Here is a 19,489-nt window from a genome sequence, read left to right as displayed (position 1 = left end):
AAAATAGTATCACATGGTAAAAGCATAGCAAAAGATGTAACCTTCTTTTAGTCATAACAAAAAGTAATAATCCTCCAATTTATATACAAAATATATATATTTCAACATTTGTAGTTATCTGGATTGCACATAAACATATTGAGATTTTACATTGATCTTATGCATATATCAAAAACATTTATATAATCGGATGACTGAAACTTTTATTATATAGTAAATAGCAAGCAACATTCTGAGTCCTCTGATATTTTATTTTTTAGTGTATTAAACCCTTTTTTTAATTTTATTTTTATTATTATTTTTTAAAAAAATTGCGCACAATGCGCTTACATTAAAAAAGAAAGAAAAATCTCCACCCCACCCAGATGTGATTCGAACCCATGACTTCATGACCTCAACCACTAGGCTAAGAGCTTCACCACTAATACTTTATTCTAGGTAACATTAAAGTTCTTACTTGTCAAAATTAATTAGTTATGAAAATCTAATTCAATTAGAAAAACGTTATTAATTTTATTTGTATTTGAAATTATATTTTTTTATAGCTTGAAATACGATTTTTACGGTTTCTCTATACCTTCAATATACATATCAAAAACTGCTTTCGAGTTGTTAAAAATAAAAATTTCTGAACGTATATGAAATGAATAACACTATATTAACCAAGTTTTATGTTTAAAACTGATTTTTATAATCATAAAAGGCTTAATGTGGCTGAAAAAAATAAAACCGGGATTTAATGTGTTCAAATAAAAATCAATTGCTTAATATATATTAAAAAAGAAGATATAGTTTTTACCTAATAAATACTATATCAAAAGTATTTATATATACATAATCTTATGGTTGAAAACCTTCATTATATAATAAATACTTCATCCGTTTTTTAAAAGATTGTCGTTTTGAGAAATACTTTTATTTCAAAAAAATTACTCCCTCCGTTTCATATTACATGACTTTTTAGAGAATTGTATAGAAATTAAGGATATTGCGAGAAAGACATTGTTGTCCCTTATTTATTGATTCCAATATTTATTCATTTTATAATAAGTCCATTATTCTAATTAATTTTCGTAAATTCGCGTTTTATAACAGAGAAAAAGATGACTTAACGTGTACTGATAATATAAAACGATATGTAATATGAAACAAAAAAGAATCTCTAGAAAGACATGTAATATGAAACGGATGTAGTATCATTTTATAAAATTAAGAGAATATTTAATAGATTGTTCTAAATACAATTTTGTATTTAGTGTTTTTTTTTATGAAAATGCTTGGATGAAAAAAAGTACAACAAGAAAAAAGTACAACTCACGAAGGATAAATACGACTATAATGAGCAAAACAAACTATAAAAGTATAAATAACAAAAAAAATAAAATAAAACATATACTTGTTGGAAATCCAAATTAGCAAACGAGCGTCTGCAATCCAATCTTCATCCTTTAAATTCTTTCGAACATTCGGACGTGAGTCATTTCTTTTGTTGCAACCACATAGATCTATTGATCTACGGATAAAATAAATTGTTTATACTCTTGCTAAATCCAGAAACTGTATAAATAAAAGAATAATACAGAACAGATACAATTCAAACAGATAAAGAGATTTAAGAAAATATATGAGCACCAACTAAAAAGAAAATAAGAACAAAAAAAACACAGAAAATCAATCAAATAATTTGTACAATTCGAAAAAAAGCCTCATGTATTAACCTTCAAAAGTTTATAAAGATCATATGATATCCATATGGATTCTAACATATAAATAACACAGATTTTTCTAAAAGTAAGTGTATGATGATCAATACATATAGACATACTTAGCTACAGTCATATACTATAAGAAAGTAGAGAGAGAAAGTAGGTAGAGAGAGAAACTCAGAATCTTTTAATATAATATATAGTTTTTTTTTTCTTTTTTATTTTTAAGAGTTAGCTTTGTCTCTCCTCTATGTCATGATATTTTATAATATATACTTTATATTAAGATCAAATGAAATAATAACACCAAAAAAATCCAAATCTTCTTCTCATCTCCTCCTTCCTCTTTCCCCTCTTCTTCTTCATAAAAAAGAACCCTATTCTTCTCTATTTGCATAAGCATTTGTTCTTCTTGAATCTCTCTTTTCTCTAATTAAAAAAAAAAAAAGAATGTTCCATACAAAAAAACCTTCAACTATGAATTCTCATGATAGACCTATGTGTGTTCAAGGCGATTCCGGTCTCGTCTTAACTACCGACCCTAAGCCCCGTCTTCGTTGGACCGTCGAACTCCATGAACGCTTCGTTGATGCTGTTACTCAACTTGGTGGCCCTGATAGTAATTAATTCATTTTTCTTATCTATCAACTTAAACTTTTAGTTCGATTATATATTTTTTTTTTTGATGAATTTATTTAATTTTGTAGAGGCTACACCTAAAACTATTATGAGAGTTATGGGTGTGAAGGGTCTTACTCTTTACCACCTAAAAAGCCATCTTCAGGTTTGAATACAATTTCTTTAATTTTTTTTACTAACTTTTTTTTTTTGGTTTGATCTTTAATTTTCTTTTTGATTGTTTGTCTTTTGTTTATTTTAATTTAGAAGTTCAGACTTGGAAAGCAACCTCACAAGGAATTCAATGATCATTCAATGAAAGATGGTATAAGAGAGACAATTTTTATTTTATTTTATTTTTCTTGGATAATTTTATTTTTGTTTAATTAGATTTTCTGATTAATTAAATTAATTTTTTTTGAAGGTCCAACATTAGATCTTCAACGAAGTGCAGCTTCTTCTTCTGCTATGATGGGTCGTAGTATGAATGAGTACGTAATTTTCTGCTGAAAATAATTTCAAGAAAATTCAGATTTTGATAAATGTTTTCTTTTCTTTCTTTCTTTTCTTGAATTTCAAGAAAATTAAGATTTTGGTAAATGTTTTCTTTTCTTTCTTTCTTTGTTTTCTTGAATTTCAAGAAATTCCCAATTAAGTTATTTTTCTGGGTTATTTTTTTGTAATATAACAGTAACTCATAAATATGATTTATGCTATTATAGGATGCAAATGGAGGTGCAAAGAAGATTGCATGAACAATTAGAGGTAATTTTATTTTTCACTTCACTAAAATGAAAAAAAGATCCGGACTAATTAAAAGAGGGATGAATATCAATTCATGGAAGATGATTGTTTTAAGAAATAAACATCTACAAGCGGACTCTTTTGGTACAGTAATTTTTTTTTTTTATCACAAATATGTGAAACAAAATTTTAAATTGATTGCGTAAAGTTTAAGAATAACTTTTATATATTAGTTTCTGACACATACTAAGAAAATTCGAAATTAATTTGAATGATGATAATTGTAGCGGAGCCCGACTCTTAAATACGGGTGCAATTGTAGCACTCGGGGACTCTCTTTTCATGTGGCTTTAATTAGGATGGATTCCGGCAGTCGGACTCCATGCACCGTCGTCCCTCCGGCTCCATTTACATCTCTCAACGGGTTTTAAAACGAAAATAAAAACGAATGAAAAAGAAGAATTAATTCATATAGCCAACCCGAACTAGTTGCATTCTTCTTGACACGGTCCATTTAACACAATTATAATTTTTATGTCATCTATATCATGAGAAATTTTACAGCACTCCGGAAGTAATACTCCCGACCAATGAAAATCGTTTTAAATACCACTATATGGACATGATTGGTGGAAAGAAAAAATACATATACATGTGTCGTGAATTCATTGGTTGGGAGTATTACTCCATGAGTACCCTAAAAACTTCCCTATAGCATATATGATTACGTGAAATATATAGATCACATAACACGATTGTGACCCGATAATATGAATGTAGGTACAAAGGCATCTACAATTGAGGATAGAAGCTCATGGAAAATACATGCAAAGCATGTTAGAAAAAGCTTATCAAACACTTGCAGGTGAAAACATGGCTGCTGCTTCAGGAAGCTACAAAGGGATTGGAATTCCAGATCATATCAAAGATTTCAATTCTCTCAATTTCCCCCAATTTCAAGATCTTAACATTTATGGTGGTGGTGATCATCTTGAACATCTTCAACAACACCAAAACAACAACAACATAGATCATAGGCAATCTTCCCTTGATCATTCCGGTTTCATCCCGAACAACAATAATCACGACAATCTTTGTCTCGGAAAGAAACGGTCCAGCCCTTATTCGGGTACCGGAAAAAGCCCGTTGATTTGGTCGGACGATCTCCGGTTGCAAGACTTAGGACCAAACCCTAATTGCCTTGGATCCCCCGAAGATCTTTTTAAAGGCGATCATCATCAGCATCAGCATCAGCATCATCAGACTGATTTGGATTCGATTTCGGACATTTACGAGACGAAGCCAATGCTACAAGGTGATCCAATGGGTGAAAAAAAATATGAAGCATCAAAGCTTGAAAGGCCATCACCGAGAAGAGCTCAAATTTCAGGTGATAGGATGAGTCCTATGATGAATACTGCTGCTATGGACCGAAACTCACCGTTTGGGTGATGAAAATTTAATTATTTTCATTGATAATTAGATAATTAATATATATGTAAGTGAGTTTAATTACATTAAATTAACCTCTTAAGTATGTAGGGGGAGGTCCATTAGGGTTTTTGGTCTATAAAAAATGCTGCCAATTTGTTGCATTATTTTGGTCTTTTAATTATTTTAATTATGATAAACTTCTATATATTAATATAATGCCATGAATAAATGGCAAATCTTATGTATTTCACCTATAAATTATTATTTGTTTCTTCAATTATTTATCGGTAGCAGATTGACGTGACATCATCCGAGTGGAAGAACCATTACTAGTCCCGGTCTATAGTAGATCTTTTTTAGTGCAACAATATATAAACGAAACCGACTCTATTGTTATTGGTTTGATCGAAATGGTAATATTATAAATTTATTTTCTTCTATTAATTATTATATTTCAAGTTTTTAACATTTCAAAAACTTATTTTTAAATTCAAAATGATTTCTGTTTCTCTAATTATATGAAGAATTTTGATGAAGTAGGACCAAATCATTTTGAGATATGGATTTTCATAATTTTTGCACCATCTCTTCCGAAAATTTTAGGGTTCCTAGAGTAATACTCCCGATCAATGAATTCACGACGTATGCATTTAAAAAATTATTAATTAAAATTTTAGTATAAAATAGATTTGTATCTGTTCTTATTTACATTTCAGATTAAAGGATATTCTCCTGCAAAACCTGTATCAAAAATGAATTTTAATCCTCTCAAAATTCACTATAAACTTGAAAGATTATATTGGATAAATCTCTCAATCATTTAATATAAAATAAATGGTTAATTGAGATTAAACTATATTTAGTAATCAAATATAAAATTAAATCTCAACCATTTATTTCACTGAAATTGATGAACTTTTACTTTTTTTTTTCTTTTAAAAATTAATTTATTCAAATAACGTATCTGTAAACCACATGCATGCACATAGTTTGTGCTTATAGTAAAAATAAAAAATAAAATACCATAAAATTACCGGTGGTTAGTGATGGATTCAGAATTTAATATCTCTCGTGATTTATAAATATTAAATTGATATTTTAGATGTTTTTACATAAAAAAAATTAAAAAATTTTACAGAATATTTAATGTTTTCTAGCAATCAGTGGATACTTAAGCCCCTCTAAATCGGTTCCGGATGGTAGTGAAGCTTATATATAGCAATGGAGAAGATGAATGAGTCAAAGTGAGTGTTGTTGTTATTACTAATTCTGAACAAACTTTCTAAGGGTTGCTTTTGAGTTAGTTGCTCTTAAGTTAGTTATTCCTATCATTGCAGACAAAACCATTATTGGGAAAATCAATATTAATAAATCATAAAGAAAAAGAAAGATAACAAAAAGAAAAGAAAGCTCACTATCACTATCAATTTTTAGGGTTTTGGGGAACAGAAACAAGACTGATATAATAATTTATAACTTATCAATTTCATGTTTTGTTTTCCTACATTTGCTGTTGTTGAATTATTATTTTTGTCATCTTAATTAATTTAGTGACCATAGGCACCAGCCGAGGAAGCCGTGTGTCATAAATAATAATAAAAAAATTTAAATTTTTAGTTTAATTGGTTTCTTAACGTGCTCTATAGTCGACGTTCGAATTCTTACAATTTCTTTTGTTGATTAGATTTCAACGCATGATAAAATGAGTTTGTGATGTAAATGCTTTAAAATCATAAAACATTCCCTTAAGGATTGTGTCGTAGATAATAATAAAAGCCTACTAGGAATTCATGGATAGGGTTTGAGGTTGTAATCTCCTGCAATAAGATAGAAAAAGTTAAAAGAAAGGCCAAGGATCGACGTCTTGTTCCGATGCTCAAGTTATCAGAGTTGGAAAACGGGAAAATGATGAATAAGATAATTCTAAAGTTTAGTGCTGAGATATGCAATCATCTGGAGCAGTTTAGGGAGAAGTTGGCCTATGTGCCCTAACTAACGACATAGATACGAAGGGATGGATCCAATGTGGTTTGGGGGGGGGGGGGGGGGGGAGGGGGGGCTTGAACACCCATTAGTCATCAGAAAATGCCAAAAATTCTTAGAAACCGTGGACAAGACTTTAATTTTTTTTAATGTAAAAACACTAAAAATTATATATCATTAGCATCCATAAATCACGATAAGCACCCCCTCTCAGTGAATCATGGATCCGTCATTGCAGATTCGTGTAAGGACGTAAAGGGAAGTATAAACCATTAGGATTTAGCATATACCAATTGTAGGTTGTATATCTCAGAATGACATTTAGTAAATTGGTGCACCTTACTTATGGGTCCACGTGCCTCAAGCGATTATCTTCCATCATTTCCTTTGATCCGGACATACTAATTAGTCCATATAGCGTATTCCTTTATTTGCCCGTATACATTTGTAGAGAAAAGTAAAAAACCTTAATTATGACTAAGTCCCGAACATGATTATCTTAACGAGAATAGTTGTGGTTTGGACCGGAAATTCATTATCTATAATTAAGAATGAGTTTTTTTTTTTTTTTTTTTTTTTTGTCCCATGATAGAAGCCGACAAAGAGTATCTATCTTAATTTGGTGGTTGACCTTTTTCTTCTTTTACTACTATAAGGACAAGAAATCTAGGGTTTCATTTTACAATTTCAAACCTTTAAGCCTGTCTTAAATATTAATGAAATTTGTTCACCATCACCAAAATCATTTCTAGTTCCTTAACTTCAAAATTTTCCTTATGAAACTTCTAAAACTTTATATGAATCCTCTATGCACTTTTCTATGTGATAACCTTGAGTTTGAAACGTGTACAATACGAACTTATTTTGTTATGTGTTGAAGTTCCTTTTCAATAAATAGGAGTTGTAAGAATTCGAACTCTCAACCACAGTCTCTGAAACTCTAATACTACGTCAAGAAACTACGTGAACCAAAAACTTAAACTAATAGTTAAGGTCCAATAGTAAGTTTTCTATTATTATCTCACAACAAACAATGCGTACGCATCATAAAGGCGCATGATAGAACTACCATTTTCGTAATACACCTAAAACGCATTCGCATGTAGGTAGAAGCGTCAAAATGGATTCTCGTGTCATAATTATATTATATGACTTCCATATATACATATATATAAAGTGTTGTTGTATTAGAAATTGAGAACTCTCACGCATATCAATTTAAGGAACATTCTGGTCTAATATCATGTAGATATTGTCCGTTTTGATCCAAATCCAACACTTTGGGCCTCACGGTTTTAAAACGTGTCTGCATATATTGGATTCTTATCTTAATAATAAGTTCGCCACTCTCTCTCAATTTTCAATGTGGAATTCAATTCATTTCTGCCTCCATTGCCATCCTTTAGAACCGCTCCTTGCTCAGGACTTCTATTCCAGTGCCACTCACTCCAGACCGAGTCGTTACAATTTAAGCTTTCGAGTTAAATAATTCATTAAAAAATGTTATTAGATCTTAGAAAAAGAAATGTTGAATAGATCCGAGAAATGTGAAAATAGAAGAAGATATAGTGGTGGAGGAGGTGGTGGTGGTGGTGCCACAAAACTTTATTGGATGCAGAGAAAACTAGTGCAAGTTGTCAAGAAAGCTCCATCTGCCTATACAGACAGACACAAAGAGAAAAAGAAGAAAAGGCAATAAAGCATTTGGAGTATATATATGATGATATATATTGAAGATGAAGAATACAACCGATATATATGTCTACACTACACATCTCGAGGAAGCTTCTCCCTTTATGTCCTCAAAGTTATACCTATTACACATTGCCTTGCACAAAGCTTTTGCATCATGCATCCCTTTTTTTTTCTTTTTAAAAGACTACACAATGATGATGTAAATATTTAAATATGAGCTTAATATATCAAGACTCTTCAATAGGGGTGGAAGGATACTATGGTCCAGCCTGTCAGATATTAATATAAGATCTATGATTGAGTCTTGCTATCAGTTCGAGTTTTTAGTTCAAATGGTTCTATGATATGGTATCAGAGCATCTAGAACCAAACAGTCGAGGGTCGAATCCTGACAGCCAAGACATATTTGCATGTGCAGATGTATCAGAGATTAATATGAGATCTATGATTGAGTTTTAACTATCGGCTCGCTCAAGCTTTTAGTTCAAATAGTTTCATGATATATACAGCCAACTAAAAAATACATTTTAGTATGGTGTGTGAAGGATTTTAGCTCCATAAAATCCCCAGCCACCCCCAATCTAGCCAACTTAAAAATATATATGTTAGTATGGTGTGCGAAGGATTTTACTTCCATCAAAATCCCCAGTTCTTCCCCCTCTAAGTCTGGTTAGCAACCCCTATAACTTTATTATGCAAAATCCCCAGTTCTTCCCCCTCTAAGTCTGGTTAGCAACCCCTATAACTTTATTATGCATTCGCCAATGCTCTTGAATTTGGTTAAAAAAAAGTGATTGGCTTCGTGATTTTACAGAGTGTGTTGTTAGCTTTTCCAAACTTACTTAAAAGTGAATTATTGGCTATCTGAATTTGTTTAAAGTGACCCATTATCACCATAAATTTGCTTGTAACGATCTTTAGCCACTTGGACTTGCTTAAAGTGATATACATTCTAATTTATCTAAATCATCTATTGATCTGCTATATGTGGTTAATCATGTCACTTTAAATAAGTTCAGAGAGGCAATCGATTTTTTGGGCCAAGTTAAGGAAGCTGTTGATATATATTAATTATAAAACTGGCCTAATTAAGAAGCTTGTTTACAGTTTTAGATCCATCAACATATTTTACTAGACCTGGCCATGGACCGGGTTGTGCCTATCGGGTTTTTATGTAAAAGTAATCAGTCCAAGCCCAGCTCAGCCCGCTATAAATTTAGGCAGACTCGGGGCTGGGCTCGGGCTTAAAAATCAAATCCCAAACCCAGCCATATAAACTCACCTAAATATATATAAATAATTTTTAATTATAAAAAATAAAATTTATATTTAAAAGTAAATATTTATTGTATAAACGTATAAATTAATTAGTTAATATTAATAGGCGGGCCGGGCTGGGCCGGACCGTGCTATTTTAATCAATCGCAAGCCCAGCCTAGCCCACTATAAATTTACGTGGGTTCGGGCCGGGCTGAGCTCGGATTTAAAAATCAAACCTCAAGCCCAGCCCATATAAATCCACCTAAATATATATACATTATAAAAAATAAAATTTATATTTAAAAGTAAATATTTAATATATAAATGTATAAAATAATTAGTTAATATTAATAGGCTGGCCGGACTGGACCGTGCCGTGTTATTTTAATCAATCCCAAGCCCCCTAAAAAATAGGCGGGCTTTAGCGGGCCTGGACCGTACTGGGCCTAAGCTTGATGTATACTGTCCAAGCCTGACCCAAGGGACACAGGGCTGGACGGGCCAGATGGGTACCCGAGCCCCTGGACAGGTCTGCATCTTACCAAACTAGATACTTTCATTGTCTACTTTCCCGAAGTATCCCTACTTTGTTCAAACCACCTACTGATTGTGTACAAGAGAGCTGTGAAGCAATGTGACTTTTGCTGCGAACAACTGCTGTGATTTTGGCTGCGACTTTCGACACATTTTTGCCTCAAATTCAATGGGAAGGGTTGGAAAGAAGGTAAGTTTCAATCTCCTTGCATCTAATAGCATGGAATCATGTGATTTTTGGGATTTGTTAGGGTATTACGGGTTTAGAGTATAGTTTTTCGTATGATTTAAGGTCTTATTAGAGTTAGAGTTATATGTATTAGCATGTTTATATATTGCAAACTTATATGGATTGTATTTGCATAATTAATTGTGTTAGAAGTACGTGATCTTTTCTTTACCTGGCCGGTGAGTGTCAACTTCGACGGTGGGATCACAACTTGATGGAACCGATAAGGGCTTGGACGTGTAATGTCTTCTAAGAGGTTTCTTGTTCCGACATTCTCCTACTTCATAACTCGTGGTAGTTGTGCATCTATTGTTCACGGTTCAAAAGTAATATATAGTGGGATAACATCGCTCGGATTCATTTGACAATACTCTATGAAGTTCTGAATATCACTAGAATCAACAATAGGTACTATTAAGCCAAGAACTTTATTTGGATCATAAGTTGTTTACATAGTTATATGTAGGTCAAATGAGATTGAATCAAATACATGTAGAAGTGTAGACCCTCTCTTGTAAAATGTCAAAGTTGATTTTTGTTGAAATTCGAAGCAACTTCAATTCACTATTCACGTATGTCATGACTTTTCCTTCTATTTTCCATTTGTCGTTCCAAGTGATCACACACAAAATATGATATGTTGAAATACTGTTGAGAAACAAATACATTATCAAAACAAATTAAAGAAAAAGAGGACAAAAGTATCATATCATTTTCGTAATTCAAAAAGCTGCGGATTTTTTTTGCTTTGCAGTTAAATTAACTATGAACCCTTTTCTCACAAACCCAAAACCTCCGCACTATGGAGTCTTTTGCTTCGTAGTTTACAATTCTGCGAAGTAATATCGCAAACTACGAACCCATGGTGTTAGATAAACCCTCAAAGTTTCAATCTCTCAATGTGCAAACTAACTTAAAGTACATATAACTAAACTGTATAAAGGAATTTGTGTATGTAAAATCAACAAAATACTTACATTAAAAGTTTGGATCTTGGATTGATGTATGGAATTGAAAATGAAATTGGATTGGATAAAGGATAAGAAGTCAGTATAAATGGTTTTAAGTGATAATAACACTATATGGCCTTGTATGGGCCTCCATAATAAACCTAAATTTCTTAACGGTGTCATTGCTAATGATATTCTCTTGACTACCATTATCAATAATCATCTCACTCTCATTGTACCAAACAATGGGCTTAGAATAATTGATGCATTTGGTTCTCCTTAACCCGATTGGATACTAACAATCTCCTCACTACATGTATGATATAGGATTCATTAAAATCTACATGTTGATTCCCAAGAGTAAATGACATGCATCCATGTGCAATCATAGTCTTCACCCCACTTGAACTCGTAACTTGCTTCCCTTATCCATCGGCTTTGGTACCTCCCGTCATAAAGATGAACTATCTCCCTCAAACCGATAATAACTATATTGACTCCTCAAACTCAATTGAGACTCCGCCTTTAGTGCCAAATTATGAGCATCTTGCACCCGGATAACCATCTGAGTCCCTATTTGATCCTGGATATTGTACCTCAAGCCTTCCAAGTACCTCGAGGTCTTTTGCTTTTAGTTTTTGACAAGTTATCCCTTACTTAAAGCCCGAAGAACCTCAAAGTATACTCATGGACACTTATATTCCCATGAGAGCATCCCCAATATAAACTATAGATATATTGTTCATAATCCGACGGTAAAAACTGCTCCTCATAACATCGCCTTTATCCGAAGCCAAGACCGAATCGGTTCCCTACCACCCCAACTTCGCTCTTCTCTCAAGTGATCCCACCAAACTAAATCACCTCCCTTCAACTGATAAGCAACTAACCAAAATTTTTGTTGTTCCGGAATACCTACATACTTAGAGAACCATTCTACCTCCGATAACTTATCCAAAAACCCCTCAATGTCTAACTCACCCTAAATGAAAGCAAGTGTACTTTCAATTTAAAAGCATCATCTCTATCAAAATTACATGCATGTGCATCCCTAATACAATCAACAACACCATAGGGATCTCCCAACCAACTCAACATTTTATCATTATTATAATCAGCATGCTCAACATTCCCAACATCATCATACCCATCACTATCACTATCCTTATCATGCACTAACACAAAGTTGGGTATTCTTATCTCATGTGCCCTTAGGCCTCTTTGATGTGGGTTTGGTGGCACTAAATTTCCCCATGATAGAGGCGATGATGGTGGAGGTTATTGGGGTCGCGGAATCAGAATTTCCTCGTTTCTTCTATGGTGACCCTCACATGTTTGTTGAATAGAGTTTTGGATAGCTATGTGAAACCTATCCAAGCTTTCTCTCATCTCCTCGCCAAATGCTTAGAGTTGCTCCCTCACTTCAACTCTAAGGTCATCTATCTTTTTGTCGTGTGCTTCTATTGCTTCTTATGCTAACCTCGCGGTTGAACCATTATCGAAGAAGTCTCGTGTTAGGAAAATGATCCGCTCTGATACCAACTAGTACAGATTGGTAATAATAATGATGGGTTTTATTGTAAACTAATAAAGAAAATGCTCTTTACTAGCCTAGTTAAAAGGAAACAATCCTATTCAAGCTGAAAACTTTAGCTCCAATGGAGAAATATATGTTTGATGAAAAAAATATATGTTTCCTTACAAACATTTAAGCATATATACTTCCCTAACGCTAGGTGATAAAAGACTTAATACCCCTTTATGTATTACTAACATTATCCAAACAATAAGGGCAAAATGGGTGAATGTAAGATAGTGGAAAATAAGAAAATAGGGTCCAATGACAAAACAACAATTACAGAATGGTAAAATAGTAAATAACACTTGGCAGAAATGTGGCAGAATCGCAGAACTTGGCCATGAAGTAAGGTTACACGGTGTGTGGCCTGAGTGACATGTCGTGTGGCATAAGCTTGAATGATCCACACGAGCCGTGGTGTGAGGGACTCGCAATGTGGCATTTTCTTCGGGCTAAGTTAGGGCTAGCATAATCATAACTCACATGACATGTCGCAGTAGTGACACATCGTGTGAATTATGCAAAAAGAAGTAAAAACTTTTTAGCATTCCCACACAACGTGTGGGTGAGCTCACACATCATGTGGCCTCCTCTTCCCAGTTTTCAGAATACTTTGATTGCTCACATGATGTTTTGCTATCTCCGCACATGGTGTGGGCTCTATTTCAAGCTTTCCCTCGTTCCTTCGTGTTGATTCCTTCATCACTAAGACATGTTATTTGTTAGAGATACAATCTAAATGAGTTTATGACATGTAATGTTTCTTCTCTGATCTTATATATTTTGTCTTGATTCTTCTCTTGATCGCTTGTGTTGAAACATGTTTGTACTTGTGTGCACTCTTAGTTAATTTATTAAGCTAATTTGTATCTTTAGTTTATTTGCCTCTCTATTGAAATGGATCATCATTGCATGTATAGTAATAATCGAGTCTCCCCTGAATACTTGTGTGGGGTTAAGGATTTCTGTAAAAAAGTCATTGAACATCAAGTAAGGACTCGGAGTAGCACAGTCAGGGGCGGAGCTAGGGGGGTAGGGGAGGGTCTCCCGACCCTCCGACCCTCCGGAACACCCTTGACGAACAGTGGTTCAGTCCCGAGCAGCCCCCCAAAATAGTTAAAATTAGTACTTATAATGTAGAATGTGATTACAGTTAAACCTCGATAAATGAATATTCGATAAAGTAATAACCTCGATTATATAATAAATTCTTCCGGTCCCGACTTGGGCCAATGGACTAAAGTAATAACCTCGCTAAATGCATTAAGTAATAAAAAATATTTAAATCCTTAAGGACCCAATGAAAATATAAAGTAATAATTATTAAATTACATACAAAATATATATATTCATCAATATAAATACACAAGAGTTTACAAAAAACAAGACCTATAATTATGCCTATAATTATTTGATTGATTTGTAATTATGCCAATGTGATAATTATAAATCAATCAAATAATATATTTTCTAAACAAGATAATTACATATCTAATGAATATTTATCGATAAATGAATAATTTATTAATTTATCGATAAATGAATAATTTATTCATTTATCGATAAATAAATAATCTCGTTTAATGAATATTTTTTTCCGGTCCCGACGATATGCATTAACAGAGGTTTTACTGTATATGACATAAAACTAAGTTTGCATAGTTGGTTGTAGTGATAATTAAAGTAATCTTTACATCCAATTGGTCCTATGTTTGAATCTCTCTCTTCACTTTTTATCTCATTTTAATTTTTTCCCTTAAAAAACCTCACTCTCCTTTAAAAATATCAATATTAAGTATCATTTTTAATCATTATTAACCTCATTTTCCTTTATTATTTTTAATTGTATTTTTGTAGTTACAAAATTCATGACCGAGAAGACTATTTGATGAATAATTTCTCCAATTGACCAAACTTGTCAACGTTAGGGATAAAATTGCTCTTGGCTGCCAACATTAAAGGTAAAATTGCACCATTTTAGACGTTAGGGGTAAAATTGTTCTTAGGTATAAACATTAGAGTATTTTTGCACTTTATCCTTACTTTATATTGAATCTTAGTTGTTTTGTACCTTAATGTTTCCAATTATGATCAAATTTATCCTTATATCATCAAAAATTTGAAAATTTTGATTTGACTACTATGAATCAAAGCCTTAGGTCGTTATTAAGAAAAAAAAAATCTTCATACAATGGAGCCCCTCCGGACTTTGAGCTCTGGCTCCACCACTGAACACAGTCTTATTCAGCTTCTTTCATGAACCGGATCTCAAGGATTCACCTCTACTTTGGATGAACTCCTTCCATGCAGTTAACCGAATGCAAAGTTCGATCTTCTGAAAACTTCTATTCTTATATAGTCGGTTTTGCTCTTCTTATCTGTTTAGTTTAGAAAAACTAATCAGGATACGTAAATAACACTCTAATTAGGGATCGCAAAATTTTCGGAATCTTTTCCTAATTAAATACAAATCAATGTACCACATTAGTACTCAATGTGATCAGTAAAACACCATCTATTTTTTTTTAATTACCGGGTGTAAAATATATAGTCTTTTACACCAAAAAGTTACATATTCATTCAGCTCCAAATGGTTCTATCAAATGATCCTCTTTTTTTTTTATATATATAAATTACTTTTCCATTTATAATTTTGAATCTAATTAAGTTGAGGCACTTTGGATTCTGTATTTCTGTACTTTGGTTGATGGGGGGTTTTACTTTCTTTTTTGAGGTACTTTGTCTTTTGAATATTGATAAAAAAAAAAAAAAGGTACATAGAGATTAGAGTAGAAGCTTCTTTTGTTCTTCTCTCTCAGGACTAACAGAATTTGTCAGTCACCAACCACCTGCTCTTAGCTTTTTCTATTCATCATTATTAACTTTTAATTTGTTTCTTCTTTATTTATATACTAAGATTAGGTAATCTTTAATTTTTTTTTATAGAAATCGGAACGAGACAGAATTTAGATAGGGTGAGCATCCATAGCCTAAAAACTGACAAACCCGCAATATATTAATGAAAGAAAAAAGTGAGTGTTTGAACAAGAGAAGAGGAATGAGAACAAACAAAAAGAAAGAGGGGGATAAAAGATAGGAAAAGTCAAGAAAAACGCAAGTGTGAAATACTATAAATGTTATCATTGATAAACCTGTGGCAAAAAGCAGGAGCTGAATGTCACCAATTGATCACTGAGGAAGACACTTTATCAATGAATCAGTAACTATATTTCCTTTTCTAAAGATGTGTGAAAATAGAATGTTCATCCTAAAGCAAATGATGAGACAATGCAACCACTCGTGTCGAATACTCTAAAGAACATCTACGGAGTTAATCTTTAATTTCTTAAACATTAATAATCAAATCTTGAAGATATGATAATTTGATTTATATGAGTGTATTAAAAAAAATTAATATAAATAATACAAGCTATTAGTTCACCTAGCTCCACATCATTTAATTACAGAAATTCACATTCAATAAAATTTCCATAAATAAATAAATATATTCACAATCAGGTTTAAGTCTCACATTTTTCCCTACTGAATTTAATTTGAAGATGGGAAATCCAATTCTTATTTTATTTTTTCTGAAAAAAAAACATCTTTAAATCCTTGATTTTTTTTTTTTTTTTTACTTTTGTTGATTGAGTCTGAATTTTTCAATTTAAGATATTGAGCGTTGAATCAGACTATTATTACATACAATAAGTTGTTGTTTGCTAAATTAAAAAATATTAAACCTTATTTTGAACCGTAACAATTTAAGATATATATAATAAGTTTTTTTTTTTTTTTTGTAGTCACATTAAACATAAAATAAAATTACCTGTGCTAGAAAGCAGAAAAACTACAAAAAAGAGTTGAAAACAATGGCATAGAAGTCCTCATTTTAAAGAAAACACAAATTAATTCAGAGAATTGGGAAGAAGAAGAAAGAATGGATGCAATGGTGGATATAAAGATAAGAGAATAATATATAGTGAAGGAAAAGCCTTTTTATATAAAAGAAATTTAAGAAAAATAATAAATAGAAATTTGTTTTTTTTCGAAACAAAAAGAAAATTTTATTAATCAAAGTCATGATATAGTATAGAATAAAAAAAAAAAGGAGGTTATGAGGGCAACTCTATCAGTCCTGACATAGAGTAGGCAGCCCGATCAAATTCATGGGCTACACTATTCACAGAACGACTAACGAAATTGACACTAACATTGTTTAAAGAACTTAACAGAGATTTGCACTCGTCTAATATAAACCATAAGCTGACCTAAAAGATCATTCCCTAAGATTAACTACTGTAGCAGCATCCAATTCAATCTCACATCTTTTCAAACTTTTATTTTTTAACCAGCTCAGCACTCTCTTATACTCACTGCTTCTCCATCTCTGACTTGATAGTTGACTGTGAGAAGCTTAGAAAACGCACCACAAAAATGGCCTGTACTATTGCGAAGCACAACCCCAATTTTTTTAACATGATTCGCAGACCAATCTGACATAGAATAAGTCGCTTTGGTTACATATCGGCAACTTTGATTGCAGAGTGCTTGATAAAAGATACATTACTATTCTCAATATTATTATATGGATTTACAATAAGATACGCCTCATACAAAACTAAAAAGAGACCCATCTTGACAAAAAAGATAGTCAAATTAGGCTTTAACTTTTTTTCTTTACATAGAAGATCAACTAAGAAATTAATTTGAATGGATATAGAAATTTGAAATTGAAAAACTTTGAAATGATACAATAATTTACCTTGCATTAGAAATTACTAAAAACTTTGTAATGATACAATAATTTACCTTACATTAGAAAATATTTAATTGTATATGTGATTTTTTTTATAGTTAATCTTTTATATTTTACTAAATATATAGTAGATGTAAATGTTTAGTTAGGATTTAAAACAAAAATAGCTAATTTCTACGGTTACTAATAACTGCAAATAATAATAATAATTTAATAAATAAGAGCTTTCTGCGTAAATATCATAATGAAATATAAAATTACACCTTTTAAATTAGCTTTTATTCATCGCTTAGCAAACAGTGCAGCTCATTTGGTAGCTAGGTTTGCCTGTTCCAATGCTAGCGATTTCTTTTCAACTGTTGTGCCAGAGTGGCTTTGGAACACCATTGAGATGGACGCAAGTCCAACATTTATATGATATTCATTATTCTGGTTCAAAAAAAAATAACTATAAAATTACAAATAAATCATATTGCAAAATTTAATTTTGAATGTGTCATTATTTTTTTTATATAACAAATAAAATATATTTTTACATTTTAATTTAAAAATTCTAAACCCCAATTCATAATCCTAAACCCTAAATAATATATCCTAGACCCCTAATTTATAAACTCTTATTTTTACAATACATTAAAAATAATTATTTTATTAGTTTAACATAATTTAAAATTACGACTTAATATAATTGTAAATAGTTTTTTAAAAGTAGATGTTTATGTAAATTTCTAAAATAAAAATATAAAATAATATAATATATGAGGGAGGTTGGGCTGCATCTGAGTTTTGAGACAAATTTTAGCCCAATGATTGGGCTTTTCACATGAATATAATAGGTAAATAATAGGGTCAATTACATGAATACAACAACAACAAAGCCTTAGTCCCGAAATGATTCGGGGTCGGCTAACATGAACCATCATATAAAACCGTGAAAATCAAGTCGTGTCAACGACACAGATTCGCTCCCTCCACTCCGTCCTATCCACTACCATATTTTCCTCAATTCCCAATAAACTCATATCACTCTCGATCACCCTCCTCCAAGTTTGCTTAGGTCAATTACATGAATATCATTAGAAAATTACAACTAAGTCATATCACTAAACTTAATTTTTAATATATCATTATTCTCTATATATTATGATTTTACATTATAATTAAAAAAATTAGACTCAAATTCATAAAACCATAAACCCTATAAAATATATTATAGACTTCTAATTTATAAATTCTAATCTTTAAAATATATTAAAAGTACTTATTTTACTAATTTAATATAATCCAAAATTATGACTTGACATAGTTATAAATAGTTTTTAAAATATGAATTTTTGTGTAATTTTCTCTAAATAATACAATAGTTAGGATTGACAAGTAATTTATAAGTGTCTCATATCCTTAAACAAATTTATTTAAATGTTAAATATGATGAGTTTATCAAAAACTGTTTTTTCTTCCTATAAATGATTAACTGAAAATTTGAAAAAAACAAAAATAAAGTTATGATATTCTGATATTTTAAGATTTAAAATTATATCATGTTAAAATACATAAAAACGATTTTGATCAATGTAAATGAAAATTAAAATCTGATTTTTGCTGTAATTTCCTCTATCATAATTGACTATAAAATTACAACTAAATCATATCATCAAACTTAATTTTCAATATGTCATTTTTTTCTATATATATCAAATAAAATATGCTTTTACATTTAATTTAAAAAGTTTAAACCTAATTCATAAATCCCAAACTCTTGACAATATATTCTAGACTTCTAATTTATAAACTCTAATCTTTAAAAATAATGATTTTATTAATTTGATATAATTCAAAATTATGACTTAACATAGTTGTAAATAATTTTTCAAAAGTGAACTTCTATATAAATTTCCCATTTATGTTCCGGCTTATGTGGTCTTAGATTGGATCATTTCTTTTTCTAGAAAATCATATCTCATTTCATTATATATATATATATATATATATATATAT

General features: G+C 31.2%; 1 protein-coding gene across 1 annotated transcript; it reads left to right on the top strand.

Annotated features, from left to right (window-relative positions):
- The first annotated feature begins 1,996 nt into the window (after window positions 1-1,996).
- Window positions 1,997-4,749, top strand: LOC136206060 (myb family transcription factor IPN2). Its single transcript, XM_065996972.1, has 6 exons — window positions 1,997-2,325; window positions 2,414-2,490; window positions 2,592-2,649; window positions 2,749-2,815; window positions 3,047-3,089; window positions 3,849-4,749. The coding sequence occupies exons 1-6, from the start codon at window positions 2,157-2,159 to the stop codon at window positions 4,518-4,520; spliced, it is 1,086 nt and encodes a 361-aa protein (XP_065853044.1). The 5' UTR covers window positions 1,997-2,156; the 3' UTR covers window positions 4,521-4,749.
- Window positions 4,750-19,489: the final 14,740 nt, after the last annotated feature.

Source organism: Euphorbia lathyris, chromosome 9 (assembly GCF_963576675.1).
Source record: "Euphorbia lathyris chromosome 9, ddEupLath1.1, whole genome shotgun sequence".
Taxonomy (NCBI): Eukaryota; Viridiplantae; Streptophyta; class Magnoliopsida; order Malpighiales; family Euphorbiaceae; genus Euphorbia; species Euphorbia lathyris.
This window is presented reverse-complemented; position numbering and strand designations above follow the sequence as displayed.

Coding starts and splice junctions, on each gene's coding strand:
- LOC136206060 (XM_065996972.1), top strand. CDS start 2,157: ATGTTCCATACAAAAAAACCTTCAACTATGAATTCTCATGATAGACCT. Junction 2,326..2,413: donor TCAACTTGGTGGCCCTGATA/GTAATTAATTCA, acceptor TTAATTTTGTAG/AGGCTACACCTAAAACTATT. Junction 2,650..2,748: donor TGATCATTCAATGAAAGATG/GTATAAGAGAGA, acceptor TTTTTTTTGAAG/GTCCAACATTAGATCTTCAA.